This window comes from Natator depressus, chromosome 13 (genome assembly GCF_965152275.1).
Source record: "Natator depressus isolate rNatDep1 chromosome 13, rNatDep2.hap1, whole genome shotgun sequence".
Classification (NCBI taxonomy): domain Eukaryota; kingdom Metazoa; phylum Chordata; order Testudines; family Cheloniidae; genus Natator; species Natator depressus.
Genome location: NC_134246.1, coordinates 31,354,816 through 31,373,052, shown reverse-complemented (window position 1 = coordinate 31,373,052; position 18,237 = coordinate 31,354,816). Strand labels below are relative to the sequence as shown.

Genomic DNA, 18,237 nt, shown 5'->3' with positions numbered 1-18,237 from the left:
ACACTCAGTAAGGCTCCTGTATACAAAGTGCCGCCAGCTCCAACACTCACCTGGCGGACATGATGGCATCAGGAAGCAAGACGTGATGGACAAAAAATGTTGACGCTGACATCAAAGGTAGAAGGGGTGTTTGGTCAGGGCTCTCCATTACCAGGGGCAGGTACCATGTTGGAAAAAAAAAAAAAAAGGCCTGATAACTGGCTTGGCTAAATCAGACTGTACTAAGAAATCTGTCTACCTGGGCGTTCTCTGCCAGAGAGCATCATACTACTAAGAGGAGACACCTGACATGCCATGGTGCTGGGTTAGAGACCTTCGCCAAAACCTTCTTGGAGAAAATCCAAGTTATACAGGAATTCAGGTTATCTTGGATTTGTCTTGTGGTCCTGGCACCATCCCCACAATTTGGTCAAGAAAAAGTATGCTTTCTAAGTTGATGCTTTTCTAGAAGAAAGAATCTCCTGATGACTCTGGAGGAAAAGCCCAACAATACTAGTGCTTCCCTTTCAATAACCAGGCTACTAGGTGTAACTTGATCAGGTCCAGATGAAAGAGAGGACCCTGGGAGAGGAAGTCTTGTCTCTTTGGGAGCTGTTGTGGCGACCACAATCTCAGCTGTGTTAGATCTGAAAACCAGGGTCTCCATGGCCAACGTGGGGTTACCAGTATAACTGTCGCCTGCTCTCATTTTATCATCTGGAACGCCTTCCCTAATATTGGGTAGGGAGGAAAAGCACAGAGGAGGCCCTGCAGCCATCGGTGCAATAGGGCATCTGTTCTCATGGACCTGGGGATGCGCTCATGCTGTTTGCAAATAGGTCGGTTGAGAGCAGGACAAACAATCAGACAGGCAATTATCTCAAAGCCTTCCTGATTCAGGCACACTCAGTTGTTCACCTTGATCCTGCTGAGCTGGGCCATCTTCTGGTTCAGGTCTCCCTTTATTTGAACTGCCTTGAGGGAAAGGGGAGAATGCTCTGCCCACTGCATAATTTCTATTGCTTCAAGATGAAGTTCTTGGCCTCTTGTTCCCCCCTTGGTTGTTCACTTATGCGATCATGGTCGTGTTGTCTGACTGAATCAGGATGTGGCTTTCCTCTAGGCTGGACTGAAATCATCATACCGCCAGCTTGACAGCTTTTATTTCTGAGAGGTTTATGCTATGTGTCCTTTCTTCCAGATTCTGCCCCAGGTGTGCTCCGCAGTCCTCCAGGGCTGGCATCGGTTGTGAGGACCAAGGGATCTAGAAGGCATATGACCACACATTTGCCATTTCAGGAGTTAGTCACCTGTGACAGAACCTTTACTTGATCTTTCCTGCATTCTGGGGAGCTGTCCCATGCTTCTAAGACATAGCTTAGAAAGCACCCGATGTGTAATTGCATCCATGGAGCGATCTGTCTGCATGTTACTAGGAGGCTTAATAGCTGAAGGCTCAGTGCTATGATGGGCCTCTTGCAGCTCCGAAACAGAAAGAGGAGATTCTGAATCTTCTGGAACCTTCCTAGAGATTGATAAATCCTTGCTAATGAGGTGTCTATGTCCATCCCCAAGTGGATTATTTTGGTGGAAGAAATCAAAGAGCTTTTCTTGATATTGACAATAAAGCCATATACCCGTAAGAGTCCAAAATCAGAGACTAGTTCTGTGTGCTGTTGCAAGGGATAGAGCTCTGATTAAGGTGTCATCCACGAAGGTGCACAGGTGGATCCAGTTACCCGAGTCTGGCTATGATTACCACCACCATCTTTGTGAAAACCCATGGGACTGAGAACAAGGCAAATGGAAGAGCCAATATTGATGCTGCTTCCTGCCTAGACAAATCTTAAGAACCTGTGATGACAGTCTGACTGGAACATGGAGGTGTGCATCTGCCAGATCCACTAAAGTCAGAAAATCCCCCTGGGACAGGGATGACACTATAGAAGTTATGGTCTCCATATGGAATTTCATGTTCTTCATCCACTTGTTGAGCCTTTTGAGATCTAGAATGGTATGGATTCCCTTTGTACACTTCTGAGAAATAAAGATTAAGTATAACCCTAAAAATCTGAGGGAACGCTCCATATTACTCCCATAACCAGGAGGTGAGAAATCTTGTTCTAGATTAGAATGTGCTTTATGCAGTCATTCGACAAGAGACAGTGGATGAAAAACAGATAAGGTGGAGCCCGTAACTCATGGGACTCACTATGTCCCTGGTGCACTGGTCTGTGGTTGAAGCAACCCAGTCCTCCAGGAAATAGAAAATCCTGCTCCAAGCAGAAACCTATGTGGTCATTGTCATAAAGAGACTTTCAGAGCCATAGGGTTCCTCTGTCAGCTTTCACAGAACATCAGGGTTGGAAGGGATCTCAGGAGGTCATCTAGTCCAACCCCCTGCTCAAAGCAGGACCAATCCCCAACTAAATCATCCCAGCCAGGACTTTATCAAGCCTGACCTTAAAAACCTCAAAGGAAGGAGATTCCACCACCTCCCTAGGTAACGCATTCCAGTGTTTCACCACCCTCCTAGTGAAAAAGTTTTTCCTAATATTCAACCTAAACCTCCCCCACTGCAACTTGAGACCATTACTCCTTGTTCTGTCAAGGTCAGGCTTGACAAAGCCCTGGCCGGGATGATTTAATTGGGGATCGGTCCTGCTTTGAGCAGGGGGTTGGACTAGATGACCTCCTGAGGTCCCTTCCAACCCTGATATTCTATGATACTTTCCAGGCCCCTAGTAACAAAGGATGTTAGGCCACACCTAGTAGTTATAAAAAAAATTAAAGTCAGCAGGCCCAAATAATTTGCACCTACGAGTCCTAAATGTTGTCTGAGGAGATCACTGGCCCACTGGCATTAATTTATAATAAATCTTGGAATACCCAGGGGAATTCCAGAAGACCAGAAAAGTGCTAATATCGTGCCAATGTTCAAAAAGGACAAATAGGATGACTTAAGTAACTACAGACTAGTTAGCCTGACATCAACACCAGGAAAAATAATGGAAAAGCTGATATGAGATTCAATTTTAAATTATATTCCTATCATTTAATTCATGGCAGTCAACATGGTTTTATAGAAAACAGGCCTTGTCAAACAGAAGAGGAAGTTACGGACCTTGTGCAGTAACACTGGTTCTTTGAGATGCATGTCCCTGTAGGGGGAGAGGGCAGAAAAAAAACACACAAAAAACAGGAAGATGGCTCTGTTGATTTCATATAGAAAGTGGAGGCAACTTTAGGGAAAAACATGGGATACGGCCTCAGAGTTACTTTGTCTTTAGAAAAGACTGTGTATGGTAGGTGTGCCATTAGGGCCACTATTTCTCCTATGCGCCTAGCTGAGGTGATGGCAATTAGCAATGCTGTCTTCATGGACAGGTGTATGACAGAGTAAATTGCCATTGGCTCACAGGAAGACCTAGTCAAGGCTCTGAGAATTGGGTTAAGATCCCAGGGTGGAGCAGGTAGTCTCACATGTGGGAAGAGATTTCCCATCTCCTTAAGGAATCTACACATCAGCTGGTGAGCAAACACAAAGTATCCGTCTACTTGATGGTGGAAAGTCATTATGGCTGTGACATCTACCTTAAGGGAGCTTAGAGTTTTGATCTCTTGAGGTCTGAAATGTAGTGTAAAAACAGAGTGGGAAGGAGGATGAGGCCAGGTCTACGTGCTTAGAATGACACCAAACTTGGAATATTTTCCATTTTTGTGGGTAAGTATGTCAAGCGGCAGACTTTCAGCTGTGGAGCAACATGTCTTAAAGGTAGAATGCTCTTGTGAGGTGAAAGTCTTGGAACTAAAGAGGACCCAAGCGTGGGGGCGGAGGACCTGCAGGCTGGGGTGAAGGATCAGCCTGTAGTTTGAGAGAGCAGCTGAGGAATGGGCCGAAGAGGAACCAGAGGACATATTGCCATCTGTGTCAGGTAAGGGAACCAGACTTGTCATGGCCAAGAGGGGGAAATCAGAATAACTCTTGCCTCTTCAAATTTTCAACAGGACCTTGGATAGAAGAGGAAACAGGGGAAAGGCATACAAGAGGTCCCAATCCCATGGGAGGATGAGGGTGTCTCCCAGCGACTGTTTCCCCAGGTCAGCCTTGGAGCACTAACGAGGACATTTCTTGTTCCAGTAAGTAGCAAAGAGTAGTCGGGGTTCTCCAAAGGGCGACTACTTCTCGAAGAACCTTGAAGTTCAGTTCCCACTCCTGGTCATGAGAAAAATTCCAACAGACTGTGGGCTGTCATGTTCTGTATCCCTGGTAAACAGACGGCTGAGATGAGCATGTTGTGACGGATACACCAATTCCAAAGTTTGAGTGCTTCCTGCAGAGGGAGGGAGATCTGGCCCTGTCCCCAGAGATTTATGTAAAACATACAGGTCTCATTGTCCATCATGACCTTTGTGTGGGTGTTTTTGATGAATGGCAGAAAGTGTGGACAGGCACTCCTGACTGCCCTTTGCTCCAAAAGACTGATATGGAGGGTCGCTTCTGTGGAAGACCACTTGCCTTGAACCTGGCAGTCGTGTAGGTGAGCTCCCCAGCCTATTAGGGAGGCATATGTCTTTAGAATCATTATCGGTAACGGTTGCACAAATGGAATGCCTGCTTGAATGTTGAATGGGACTTTTCACCAGTCCAGGGAGTGCTTTACCGTGGAAAGCAGTGATAGTTTGGTTAGTGTGCCCCTGTTTGGGTAACAGACAGAACTGAGCCACATCTGAAGACACCTTATGAATATCTGGGCATTTGGGGTGATGAAGATGCATGCTGCCATATAACCAGGGTACTCCCATTTGGCCTCTCATCTGCACCCAGCATATTCTTCAAGGTTCCAGTGTCTCTGGATTAAGTTTAGAAGTGTGTGCAACAAGAGTGATGTAGTGGTGGGAGTCTGCTATAGACCACCGGACCAGGGGGATGAGGTGGATGAGGCTTTCTTCCGGCAACTCACGGAAGCTACTAGATCGCACGCCCTGATTCTCATGGGGGACTTTAATTTTCCTGATATCTGCTGGGAGAGCAATACAGCGGTGCATAGACAATCCAGGAAGTTTTTGGAAAGCGTAGGGGACAATTTCCTGGCGCAAGTGCTAGGGGAGCCAACTGGGGGGGGGGGCGCTTTTCTTGACCTGCTGCTCACAAACCGGGTAGAATTAGTGGGGGAAGCAAAAGTGGATGGGAATCTGGGAGGCAGTGACCATGAGTTGGTTGAGTTCAGGATCCTGACGCAGGGAAGAAAGGTAAGCAGCAGGATACGGACCCTGGACTTCAGGAAAGCAGACTTCGACTCCCTCAGGGAACAGATGGCCAGGATCCCCTGGGGGACTAACATGAAGGGGAAGGGAGTCCAGGAGAGCTGGATGTATTTCAAGGAATCCCTGTTGAGGTTACAGGGACAAACCATCCCGATGAGTCGAAAGAATAGTAAATATGGCAGGCGACCAGCTTGGCTTAATGGTGAAATCCTAACGGATCTTAAACATAAAAAAGAAGCTTACAAGAAGTGGAAGGTTGGACATATGACCAGGGAAGAGTATAAAAATATTGCTCGGGCATGTAGGAAAGATATCAGGAGGGCCAAATCGCACCTGGAGCTGCAGCTAGCAAGAGATGTCAAGAGTAACAAGAAGGGTTTCTTCAGGTATGTTGGCAACAAGAAGAAAGCCAAGGAAAGTGTGGGCCCCTTACTGAATGAGGGAGGCAACCTAGTGACAGAGGATGTGGAAAAAGCTAATGTACTCAATGCTTTTTTTGCCTCTGTTTTCACTAACAAGGTCAGCTCCCAGACTGCTGCGCTGGGCATCACAGAATGGGGAAGAGGTGGCCAGCCCTCTGTGGAGATAGAGGTGGTTAGGGACTATTTAGAAAAGCTGGACGTGCACAAGTCCATGGGGCCGGACGAGTTGCATCCGAGAGTGCTGAAGGAATTGGCGGCTGTGATTGCAGAGCCCTTGGCCATTATCTTTGAAAACTCGTGGCGAACGGGGGAAGTCCCGGATGACTGGAAAAAGGCTAATGTAGTGCCAATCTTTAAAAAAGGGAAGGAGGAGGATCCTGGGAACTACAGGCCAGTCAGCCTCACCTCAGTCCCTGGAAAAATCATGGAGCAGGTCCTCAAAGAATCAATCCTGAAGCACTTACATGAGAGGAAAGTGATCAGGAACAGTCAGCATGGATTCACCAAGGGAAGGTCATGCCTGACTAATCTAATCGCCTTTTATGATGAGATTACTGGTTCTGTGGATGAAGGGAAAGCAGTGGATGTATTGTTTCTTGACTTTAGCAAAGCTTTTGACACGGTCTCCCACAGTATTCTTGTCAGCAAGTTAAGGAAGTATGGGCTGGATGAATGCACTATAAGGTGGGTAGAAAGCTGGCTAGATTGTCGGGCTCAACGGGTAGTGATCAATGGCTCCATGTCTAGTTGGCAGCCGGTGTCAAGTGGAGTGCCCCAGGGGTCAGTCCTGGGGCCGGTTTTGTTCAATATCTTCATAAATGATCTGGAGGATGGTGTGGATTGCACTCAGCAAATTTGCGGATGATACTAAACTGGGAGGAGTGGTAGATACGCTGGAGGGGAGGGATAGGATACAGAAGGACCTAGACAAATTGGAGGATTGGGCCAAAAGAAATCTGATGAGGTTCAATAAGGATAAGTGCAGGGTCCTGCACTTAGGATGGAAGAATCCAATGCACCGCTACAGACTAGGGACCGAATGGCTAGGCAGCAGTTCTGCGGAAAATGACCTAGGGGTGACAGAGGACGAGAAGCTGGATATGAGTCAACAGTGTGCCCTTGTTGCCAAGAAGGCCAATGGCATTTTGGGATGTATAAGTAGGGGCATAGCGAGCAGATCGAGGGACGTGATCGTTCCCCTCTATTTGACACTGGTGAGGCCTCATCTGGAGTACTGTGTCCAGTTTTGGGCCCCACACTACAAGAAGGATGTGGATAAATTGGAGAGAGTCCAGCGAAGGGCAACAAAAATGATTAGGGGGTCTAGAGCACATGACTTATGAGGAGAGGCTGAGGGAGCTGGGATTGTTTAGTCTGCAGAAGAGAAGAATGAGGGGGGATTTGATAGCTGCTTTCAACTACCTGAAAGGGGGTTCCAAAGAGGATGGCTCTAGACTGTTCTCAATGGTAGCAGATGACAGAACGAGGAGTAATGGTCTCAAGTTGCAATGGGGGAGGTTTAGATTGGATATTAGGAAAAACTTTTTCACTAAGAGGGTGGTGAAACACTGGAATGCGTTACCTAGGGAGGTGGTAGAATCTCCTTCCTTAGAGGTTTTTAAGGTCAGGCTTGACAAAGCCCTGGCTGGGATGATTTAACTGGGAATTGGTCCTGCTTCGAGCAGGGGGTTGGACTAGATGACCTTCTGGGGTCCCTTCCAACTCTGATATTCTATGATTCTACGATTCTATGAACCTAGCAGCTGCAGGCAGTTGCTGGCCAATGTTTGAGGGCTGGCCTGGAATGTCTCTCTGAGACTCGGAAATGTGGTGAGTCTGTGCAGTGGGAGGAAAGATCTGGCTTGTACTACATCAAAGTCAGCGCCGATAAACGCTAGTTACTGTATTGACATCAGTGTTGTTTTCTGTAAGTTGAGCTGTAGGCCCATCTGTGCAAATGTGCGCATGGCAGTCTGGATGGCTCATACGGCCTCCTTGAACGAGGGAGCCCTGAGGAGGCAATTGTCTCAGTATGGGTAGATAATTCCTGATGTTCACAGGTGCACCGCTACAATGGAGAGAACCTTGAAGAATATGCTGGGTGCAGATGAGAGGCCAAATGGGAGTACCCTGGACTGATAAATGTCCTGCTTGAAAGAATTTCCTGTGCAACAGTCATATCAATATGTGGAAGTAGGCAACTTCTAGGTCAAAGGCTGAAAACCAATCTCCTTGCTCTAGAGCTTGCTAGCATGATCATCTTGACCTTCTGCGCCTCCATGTGTTTGTTTAATGCCCTTAGATCAAGAATGGGCATCCAACCTCTCTTCGCCATGGGGATCAGGAAATAATAGAAGTAAAACTCTTTGCCTCTGAGTTGTTCCGGGACTGGTTCTATGGCCCCTAGACATAATAGATTATCTACTTCCTGGCGAAGTAGGTTCTCGTGAGAAGGGTCCCTGAATAGAAAAGGGGAAGAAGGGTGGGAATGGGGGAGGGACTTGAACTGAATGCTATAACCCTCTGAAATAATCTCCAAGACCCATCTGTCAGAGGTGATATTCTCCCAACTGCTGTGAAAGAGGGCCAGATGACTTCCGAAGGGGCACGACAGGTGTATAGATAGCAGCCGATGTTGCAAGATATAGTAGTTTGGGCCCTCGACCAATTTGTCAAAAGTTCTTAAACGAGGCGGTCTGAGAGGTCACGGATTGAGACGCTGACTGCTTCCACTTTTGAACCCTGGGCCTCTTACGCTGCGGCTCACAAAAGCACTGAGACAGTGGGTATTGAGGAGGTCGTGACCTGTGCTGTGGCTAAGAGCTGTATCTTCTCTTTTGTCCTGCAGTGTAGATTCCCAGGAAGCATAATGTGGCCTTTAAGGTGTGGAGAGAAGTGTTTGTCTTCTCCACAAAGAGCTTGGGCTCTTCAAACAGTAGATCTTCCACCGTCATCTGCAGCTCTTTGGGCAATCCGGAAAGGTGTAAGCAAGAAGCCCACCTCATGACCACAGCTGTGGAGACTGAGCAGGCCGTTGTATCGGCTGCATCCAATGCAGTCTGTAGCGCCATTCTGGCTTCTAACTGACCCTCTCTGGCAATGGCCTGAAACTGCTCCTTTTGTGTTTCTGGTAAATGTTCCATAAATGCATGGAGTTTCCCACAATTAATGAAATCATATTTGGCAATGACAGCTTGGTTAGTCTGAGACTAACTGCAATGTCACCGAACCAATATGCCTCTCTCCCAAAGAGATCTAGCCTGCAAAGTTAGATCCCCATTTATACCTAACACTGGGGGAAAAAAAAAAAAAACACTTCGCTATGTCTACACTAGCACTTTTGTCAGTCATGGGTGTGAAAAACACACTCTTGACCAACAAAAGTTTCACCAACAAAAGCACTCGTGTCAACAGGAGACGTTCTCTCGCCAATATAGGTACAGCCTCTCGTTGGGGGTGGTTTAATTATGCCAGCAGGAGAGCTCACTCCTGCCAGCATAGAGCGGTTAGCGGTTACACAGGAGACCATACAGAGGCACAGCTGCAGCGATACAGCTGTGCCGCTGTAAGGTCTGTAGTGTAGACATAGCCTTTGTTGATAATCTGAAGTATCTTGTTCAAAGCCTCAACTTTAAGGTGCTCTTCAAAAGAGGAGTATTGCAGTAGATTTTAAGACTTCAAGGGGAGCTTTGAAGGCAATAGAAGAGTTTGATTTTACAAGAGAACTAAGATTTGTACTACCTCTGTCAACAATAATTCTCCTTTACCTATCACTGAGGTGGAGGATTGTGGGATGGGGAGAGACCTTATGAGGGCTGGAACAGTTTTGCTAACCTCAAGTGCTTAAAAATGAGTGATGCCCCAAAAATCATGAGGTTGGCTTAACAAGAAGTTTGAGGTTCTTCTTTGCTTTCTGGTTTCTGAGCCTTAAGGTGGCACTTGCTTTATGTTCCCAAGCTTTTCTCCACAATTATAAAGACTAGATAATTATTTTAAATTAAAGCTGAGATTCTCAGGCAATATCTTGATTCTAGCAGCTTGAACTTTAAGAAATACGCCAAAAGTTGCAAGATTCTCAATAAAATCATGAGAATTGGCAACACCGTGGGAGCATTACCAGAGAGACCGAAAGGACAGACTTGTACCCTGCATATAAAGAAAAGAGCAGCCATTTTATAACCTTCTGTGGGCCTCTTGGAAGCCAGAAAAGGAAAACGAAGACTTCCTTGCGGAGGGGAATGTGAATCACTCTGAATCTTCTCCCTGCTGCGTGGAGATTGACTGCACAGAATGAGGAGGGGCCCAGGGCTGTTGCTATTGGAAACAAATGACACACTACTTTCCGAAGACCTGCAGGATGACCTGGCACTGAGGGGAACAACTTAAGAACATAATGGCCATATTGGGTCAGACCAAAGATTCATCTAGCCCAGTATCCTGTCTGCCAATAGTACCCAATGCCAGGTGCTTTGGAGGGAATGAACAGAAGAGGTAATCATCAAGTGATCCATCCCCTGTTGCCCATTCCCAGCTTCTGGCAAACAAACGCTAGGGACACCATTCCTGCTCATCCTGGCTAATAACATGTCTCTGCATGGCCCTTGCCTACTTGCTGGCTGGGAGCAGGGATTTCTTTCTCCTAGCTGCTTTTGGGGAGGGGGGTGTGTGTGATCCTTGCCTTCCTCCATGATTCAGGGGGACTGACTACATTAACACAAACTAAGTACTTTCAATTCACACTAGCAGGGACTACATTGGGCAGTTACAACACAAGATTTTAGTTGGCCCTGCAATTCACATCCTTATAGTCGGCAATGCAGGCAGGTCCGGGGAGATATTTAGTTTAAAATATTTTTCAAATCTTGTGAAAAGTTCTGCTCCAAAGGGAGCCCTTAGAGTCTGCGGTCTGAGAGAGTCTAGAGGCAGACAATTCTAGCAAGTTCTTCCTGGAGGGCGGCCCTAAACTCCCGCATAGAACAAAGATCTGGTCTGACTCCAGTTGCTATGGAGACAGGGAATGCCTCATGGTGAAGTCTGACGTGAAGGTGACAGAAGATGTAATTTGCGTAGTTGTCTGTACAGCATGCAGCACAACAGGGCCTTGAACTTTTACTGGGATCTCTAGACATCACAGTCATGCTTCAGCTCCGTGGCACCCCAATCCCATTCTTGCTTCCTGTGTTACTCTTATACCCCTTCCTGAAACTCCTATGTAAAGAGAACAAGTTCTGTCTCTTAAGGCTTCCTATATATTGTTGCACACTCGACAGCTCAAAATTTAAAATTGTAGCTGCACAAAGTTATGAATTATACAACTTTCCTTGTTTACTGTTATAGGCCTTTTGATAGCATAGAAACTCTTTATTTTAGTCCCTAGACTGGTAAAAATTCTGTGCGTTAACACAGTCAGTCACTGTTGAGTTGACAGACCTACAAGGAGAGGAGCAGGGGACCCCCCCCCCCAAAATAGTCCTGATTCTTGTTTGCCAAACAACATCTCAACAAAGCAGTACAGATCTACACACAGTACAAAGTGAGCTGTAGCTCACGAAAGCTTATGCTCAAATAAATTGGTTAGTCTCTAAGGTGCCACAAGTACTCCTTTTCTTTTTGCGAATACAAACTATCAGGGCCGCTACTCTGAAACCTATCCTCAGGTTGTTATCTCAAAACCCACCCTCCACATCTACACCTTAGTTTGCAAGGGTTTGTTTTCTCCTGTTTGGGAGATTCTGTTTTCTCCCACTCATGCTGTGAGCCCTTCTAGAGTAGTTTGCATGGGCCTATATGCCAGTCATGGAGGAAGGACTCTCAGCTAGACTGGAGCTTGGCAGTGAACAATAATAAGAGAGGAGGCAGTTGTAAGATGGCTGCCTCCCACTGAGATAGAGAGTGGTTTCCAAAGCCTGCTGGAAAGGGACAGGCTTATTTTTGTCAGACAGCGTTCATTACATGTGAGCTATGGCATAGATTAAGTGCAGTGAAGGGGGGCGGGAGGAGGCAGAAAAAGCATAAGACACTCAGGATTCTGTTACAAGTCTAGAAAAGTATATTTTTTACATTAAGATCCCACAGAAAGTTAAGTAAATTACATGACTTCCCATAACAGATTCACAGGAAATACCCCTTTGTAAACTCTCCTAAAAGGACAGAAAAGCACCTGATTCTGGCCCCCAGTCTCCCAACTCTGCAAACTGGAATAAGCTCCTTTAACTTGAGCTAAATTAGAACTCGGAGTGAGTGTAAGCCCATGAGCCTGGAGCAGGCTTCTGCATAGATTCAACTCCCAAACTGAGGCAAATCTCAATGCAGACCATAAGTGAATCAGAACACTCCACCTGACTCAAAACTGGAGTCTCAAAGCAGCTAACACTGACTTCTCTGAGCTCCAAGAGAACTCCAACAATACATTTCCCTAAAGTAAAAACCTACTAATTCAGGGCCTCTAACAAGAGAAAAAGCACAACCCTGCAAAACACACCCTGCAGTTGGTTTCTACCTTCCCATTCCTCCTTGGAACTTAAAGGATTTTAGTACAGGGGATAGATATTTTCTCTATTTGCAAACAGAACTGTTTGCAACAGAAAAATTCTAGATTCCCCTGGGAATCCCATTTCAAGCAAACATCTGTCACGTATAACTATTTAATCACAGAGGATTTTGGCACAGAGAACGTTATATTAAGATGTGTCTAGAATATAAACACAAAATAACCTTTGTAAATCTTACTCAATAGTTGTCTGATCCAACACTCCTGTTACTGGGATCCCATAAAATTGTTGCATAGTGGCAACTGCAGACTGCATAGCTTTTCCTGAGTGCAGGGCAGACATTCGGCTTTCAGAGGGAAGCAAATAGCCGTATGCTTTTAGCCAACTCTGAAAAACATGAGAAGTAGAAAGCATTAATTATAATGTAGTCAGTTTTGAAGTTTATATATAAAAAATTGTTCCTTTAAACATTTTAAACTGGAAACATTTTTATGTGACCACTGAATTGTAGAAATGTATTGCCTCTTTTCCTCTTCATTTTTTTTGTCTTGACTGACGTAGTGAATTTGTGTCCGAGAGTAATGGGTTAATTGCACCGGTTAAAATCAACTATTTTGAGGGTAGCCACTATGCAAACTTTCCATTAGTGATGGTGAATTATTCATTATGAATAATATTTGTTGCAAATTTAGCCAGTTAGCATGTCTTGCTTACTATGGAGACATTGGTAGCAACTCCTTAACTAAAGATCAAATTAAGTGTGATTTGCACTTAAAGCAGGAGTAACATCCCACTTGACACTTCAATGACTAGATTTAAGGTAAAATTTTCTAGAGTATTTAAGTGACACTGTACTTTACATGGACCAGTTTCTCAAAGCTAAAAGTAATTAACAAAATTGACAGAGAAAAAAATTAAATAGAAAAAGTGTGAACAAAAATGGGGAGTTGTTTAAGAACACTTTAGAGTCACAGTTTCTCCATCATGATTTTTTTTTTTTTTTTTTTTTTTTTTACTTCAGTTAAAAACCATCTTGGGCTAAGACAGAATATGAAAGCTGCAGACAGATAACAAATGGAAAAAAAGGGGAGGCAAATATGAATATAAAATACAAGTTAAGAAATGTAGGAAATTGATAAGACCTGCTAAAGATTTAAATGAAGTGTCCATGGCCAATAGGATAAAGGAGAATTTTGTTTTAAACACATCAGGAACAAAAGGAGTCCTGACAATGGTACAGATGGCAAAGTGGACAATGACGCAGAAAAGACAAGTGTTAAATAAATATTTCTGTTCTGTCTTTGGAATAAAGTTGATATATCTCCTAATGACAAAATATTTTCTATTCCAACTAAAACTAAGGAGGATATTAAGCTTTTAAAGACCCCCAACTCTCACTTATACTAAGGATCTGTCATGCAACAGAAACATTCTCTGTACTGAGAATATTCTACGTACAGAGGACTTTCCAATTGGTGCAGAGAAGGGATAAGGGCTCTACACCCTGCCCTGCTCCTAGCCCCAGTGTTGGGGCATGGCTACAGTGCACTACAGTATGGCTATTCACTGCTTCCTAGAGGCCATAAAAAGCAGAGGGCAAATTTGTCCAACCTATTAACGAGTAGACACCTCACCTGTCTCCTGTAAGAAAGGCACTTCCCAACTATCTTTACCCCACAGACTGAATTTCTGAAAGTCACCAGCATAGGTGCCAACTCCATAGGTACTCCAGGAATCAAGCACCCATGGAAAAAAAAATAGGGGGTTCTCAGCACCTACCAGCCACAACTGTTTAGCAGTACCGCCGAACAGCTGTTCAGCAACTTGTGGGAGGCGCTCAGGGGAGAGCAGAGCAACAAGCAGTGGGCCTCACAGGAAGGGGTGAAGTGGGGACAGAACTTTGGGTGGAGCACCCATGGGGAACAATAAGTCAGCGCCTGTGGTCCCCCGTCTCTCCATCCTGTCTCTCTCTGAAATAAAGCTCACCAACCCAACCTCATTACTTAAAGGCCCCCAGCTTACCCTACCCCGCAGTGACCTTACCCTGATGATGCAAGAACACCCTTGCCCCAATCTCCTCTGCAGAGATCCAGTCCTTCCTGAACCACCCCAGTAAGGAGTCCCTAAATATTCCCCAGACTATACAGCTCCCAAATGCCACCAGCTTACATTGTGCCAACCTACATAATATTATATTCCCCCAACCCAAGTCAGACAAGCAACTTCATCCTGAACTCTCTACCCACCCTGATATAACACTCCCCAAGCTTCCCTAAAGCCTTGAACTATTGGCAACCATGTCCCAAGAACTCCCTTCAACTTTTCACAATGCAGGGAATCACACCTTGCTGTACCATCTATGACATGGTCTATGGTCTCGCGCTCTCCCAGCCTTAAAAAAAAAACCACACCAACCACACACACCCTGTCGTGGCATCCCTTGTCTCCTCCAGCCTGTGCCAACCAGGAACCCTTGTTTCCCATATCCTGTGCTCAATACCCAGCAGACCTCTCGCATTCCACACCAACCCCTTTCAACAGTGTAGGAGCATGCAGTTCTCCCATCCTATACTGCCTCATTCTCCCCATACAAATACAGAGGCATACGCACCATTCCACATCCCTCAACGGGTGTCATTTTATAACCCTACAACCTACCCCAACATCAGTCTCCATCTCAACGCAGGAGACCCTGCTCTACTACCTGCTGCTGCAGGCTCCAGCCCCATATATGCATTCCCCCTCCACCCAACAAACAGTACAGTGTGGGGATATCCATTTTCTCCACATCACAGAATGACCAAGCCCCGAAACACAGGAAAGGTTCTTGCCCAATTCCCATCATATTATATTCAGTTCTATATAGGTTTACAGCATGATTTCAAAAAGCACACAGGACACAGATTTCTACTTCAGCACCCGTCTCTGTACACTGACCTGCAACGCTATTACAAGTACACCAAACCTGTATGGTCCCATTAAAAGCCAAAGAGAGCTGCTGTGACGCAAGTACTTTCCAAGTCTCCCCCAAACCATAAAGAGTGCCCACCGACTACAGCAAACACTGGTGGATAAAGATGAGGTACAAGACAATCAGGGAGAATGCAGTCACAGACCATAACGGTGGCAGGGAAGAAAAAGCTCCTAGTCTGTAACTGAGGGAAAAACCTAATGGCTTCAATGAAAACAGAGAGGAGAAACATCCAATAATTGACAGAAAGGGACATGCCTGTAAATCAATGGAGTAGTGAGAAATTAGGGTGGTTTTATTATTATTATTTACTACTTATGTTGTAGCAACACTAGAGATCCTGTATTTATTATACTGGGCACTGCACAAACAGCTAACTGAAGAGATAGTCCCTACCCCAGAGAGCTACATAAAATGAATATAAGATGAATGATCATAGGTCGATACAAACAAAGGAGGCATATACAAGAAAATAAGACAAGTACGATCAACATGATAAGCAGCTGTTTGAGCACAGCAGTTTTTTCTTGACTTTTCTGTAGTTTTCCAAGCAAAGATGAGCTTTAAGGACAGAATTAAAGGAGGATAATAGGTGACCTTGTGGATATTTTATGAAGAAGTTCTTCCTCACACCAGAATGGGAGAAAGTGCAAAAAAGCTATTCTTCCACTTAGTCACCTAAATAAGCAATTGGACATTCAAAAGAGCGCAAAGTAAGTGTCAGGAGCTACGAACTTCAACTATGAGTGCTGGGCCTCTCATTAGCAAAATGTTTTGAAAAAAACGTATTCTCTGTTCTATGCAATGTTGCTGCAACAAAAGAGATTACTTCACCTACCTTGAATCTCTAGCTATTCTCTGAAACAGTGGCTCTCAAGCTTTCCAGACCACTGTACCCCTTTCACAAGTTGGATTTGTCTTGCATACCCTCGAGTTTCACCTCACTAAGAAACTACTTGCTTATAAAATCAGACAAAAATATAAAAAAGTGTCACAGCACACTGTTACTGAAAAATTGATTACTTTCTCCTTTTTACCATATAATTATAAAATAAGTCAACTGGAATATAAATAGTGTACTTACATTTCAGTGTATAGTATAGAGCAGTATAAACAAGTCATTGTCTGTCTGACATTCTAGTTTGTACTGAGTTTGCTAGTGCTTTTCATATAGCCTATTATAAAACTAGGCAGCTATCTAGAGGAGTTGATGTACCTCCTGGAAGACTTCTGTGTACCCCCAGCAATACACGTACCCCTCCCTGGTTGAGAACCACTGCTGTAAGATACATTCTCCTATACTCGCATACGTACAAAAACATAGAAATAGAAATATTTTTTACGATCAAAGCAGTAATGACCTATAGTACTTAACCAGCTGAGAAATTAACCCCAATTCCTCACATCCTGTGCTAAAATACCTTCAAGCAACTACCCGCACAAAGTAAATCACACGGGGGAGGGGGGGGAAGGAGGGAGGGAATCATCCTTTTTCCATTAATTCTCTCTCAATTTCTTCCCATGAAAGAAACACCAACTTTTCCAGGGCAGATTCCAAAATGCTGAGAGAGCCCATTAGCCACCCCAGTTCCCGGACCCCCGGGAACAGAACCACCCAGCCAGTCCCCCTGGGATCGGCCCCCACCACCTAGCGCCTACCGGCATCATCGCAACACCCTCAGCCTGCGCCCCAGACGGCGCCGGCGCCCCCACGCCCCGCAGGAGCTAACTCCCCTCCCCGCCGAGGGACGGGGGGCGCCGGCTCCCCCCGGGCTCACTCTCCCCTGACCGGCGAGGGGGAGCCCCGGACCCCTCTCCCTCACCCCGCTCGATGGCCTCAGGCCCGCTCGGTCAGCACCTACCCGGCCGCTGCTGGCGTCGGCCCAGCGCAGGGCGCAGAGCGCGGCCAGCAGGGAGCAGCAGGCCCTGGCGAGGCCCCAGCGGCCCTCCATGGCAGCAGGGGCCGTCACGGCTCGGGCCGCGCCGACGGGCCACCACACCTGCCGGGCCCGCCGGCCGCGCTGCTCTGCGCCTGCGCGCTGGCTCCGGGCGGGGCGGGGCGGGGTGGGACTGGGCCGCCTCACCCCCTCCGCGACCAGCGCGAGGATGACGGACGAGTGGCGTGTGCGCGGGGCCCGGCGCCGGGCGGGGACACAGACAAAGCGTGCCGCTCACCCCGCCCATTCCCCCGACAGCCGTTACCCTCGCCCCGCCCCCTTCCCACTGCCAGTTAGCCCCGCCCCCTCCCCACCCCACCGCCCGTAACACCTGCTTCGCCCAACCCCTCATTTCTGGCCCCAGCCCAGCGCTCATACCCCTCCCCCACCCCAGCCCCCTGTCTCAGCCCGGAGCCCCCTCGCATACTCCAAACCCACCAGCTCCACTCCCCAGACCGGAGCCCCCTCCCCTATCCTAAACCCCTCATCCCTGGCCCCATCCCAGACCCCTCCCTCCCGTATCCCAACTCACTGCCTCAGCCTGGAGCCCTTCCCCCCCCCCCCCCCAACCCCCTGAGAACGAGCGAGGGTGGGGAGAGGGAGCGACAGAGGGGGGGGGAAGGGCGCCAGTGGGGTGGGGCCTGGCAGAGGGGGCGGGGCACGGGTGTTCCATTTTGTGGGAGTAGAAAGTTGGCAACTCTCTGTGTAAGCTCCCCCTTGGGGGGCTGTGGTGTGCTTTTCACTGCAGTGGGGCTCCATGTACACTACACGCGGTGCGCTGTGGAGACGTCGCGTCAGGGAGATGTCAGACAGGCGGGCTGATCAGAGCTCCAAGGCTGAGCACCAAGCGGCCTTAGCAAGGCACCGTGCTTACTCAGGGGCCATGGCCCAGCTACGCCCCCAGTATGCAGAGAACAAGCAAACAGTTTCCCCAAACAACCCCCAGGCGAACTGCACACAGCGCTCCCCAGTCCTGCTCCCTCCAAGCACAGGCTGCAGCTATGCCCTTTGAAACGCCCATTAGCTGCCGCTGTTTGCAGCAAGCACTCAACTCCTAGCTAGGGGTTGGGAGCACCCCTCTCCCCAGCCCCAGCCATCCCTGGGGCCTGGCCTTTGTATGGTGCCAAGCACTTCCCAGGACACAGACAGCTTTAGTTCCCCCTGCACCA

General features: G+C 47.0%; 1 protein-coding gene across 2 annotated transcripts in view; it reads right to left on the bottom strand.

Moving 5' to 3' along the window:
• Window positions 1–17,127, bottom strand: part of MMP24 (matrix metallopeptidase 24) — a 170,227-nt gene extending 153,100 nt beyond the window's left edge. Inside the window, exons 1-2 of one of the 2 annotated variants that reach the window (XM_074970413.1) lie at window positions 16,994–17,127; window positions 12,399–12,547 (exon numbers count right to left, since the gene is read on the bottom strand). In XM_074970413.1, the coding sequence (XP_074826514.1) occupies window positions 12,399–12,547; window positions 16,994–17,083 (239 nt within the window). In that variant the 5' untranslated portion in view covers window positions 17,084–17,127. Of the gene's footprint in view, window positions 1–12,383; window positions 12,548–16,993 lie in introns of those variants that run through there. The other variant, XM_074970414.1, reaches the window with a different exon arrangement.
• Window positions 17,128–18,237: the final 1,110 nt, after the last annotated feature.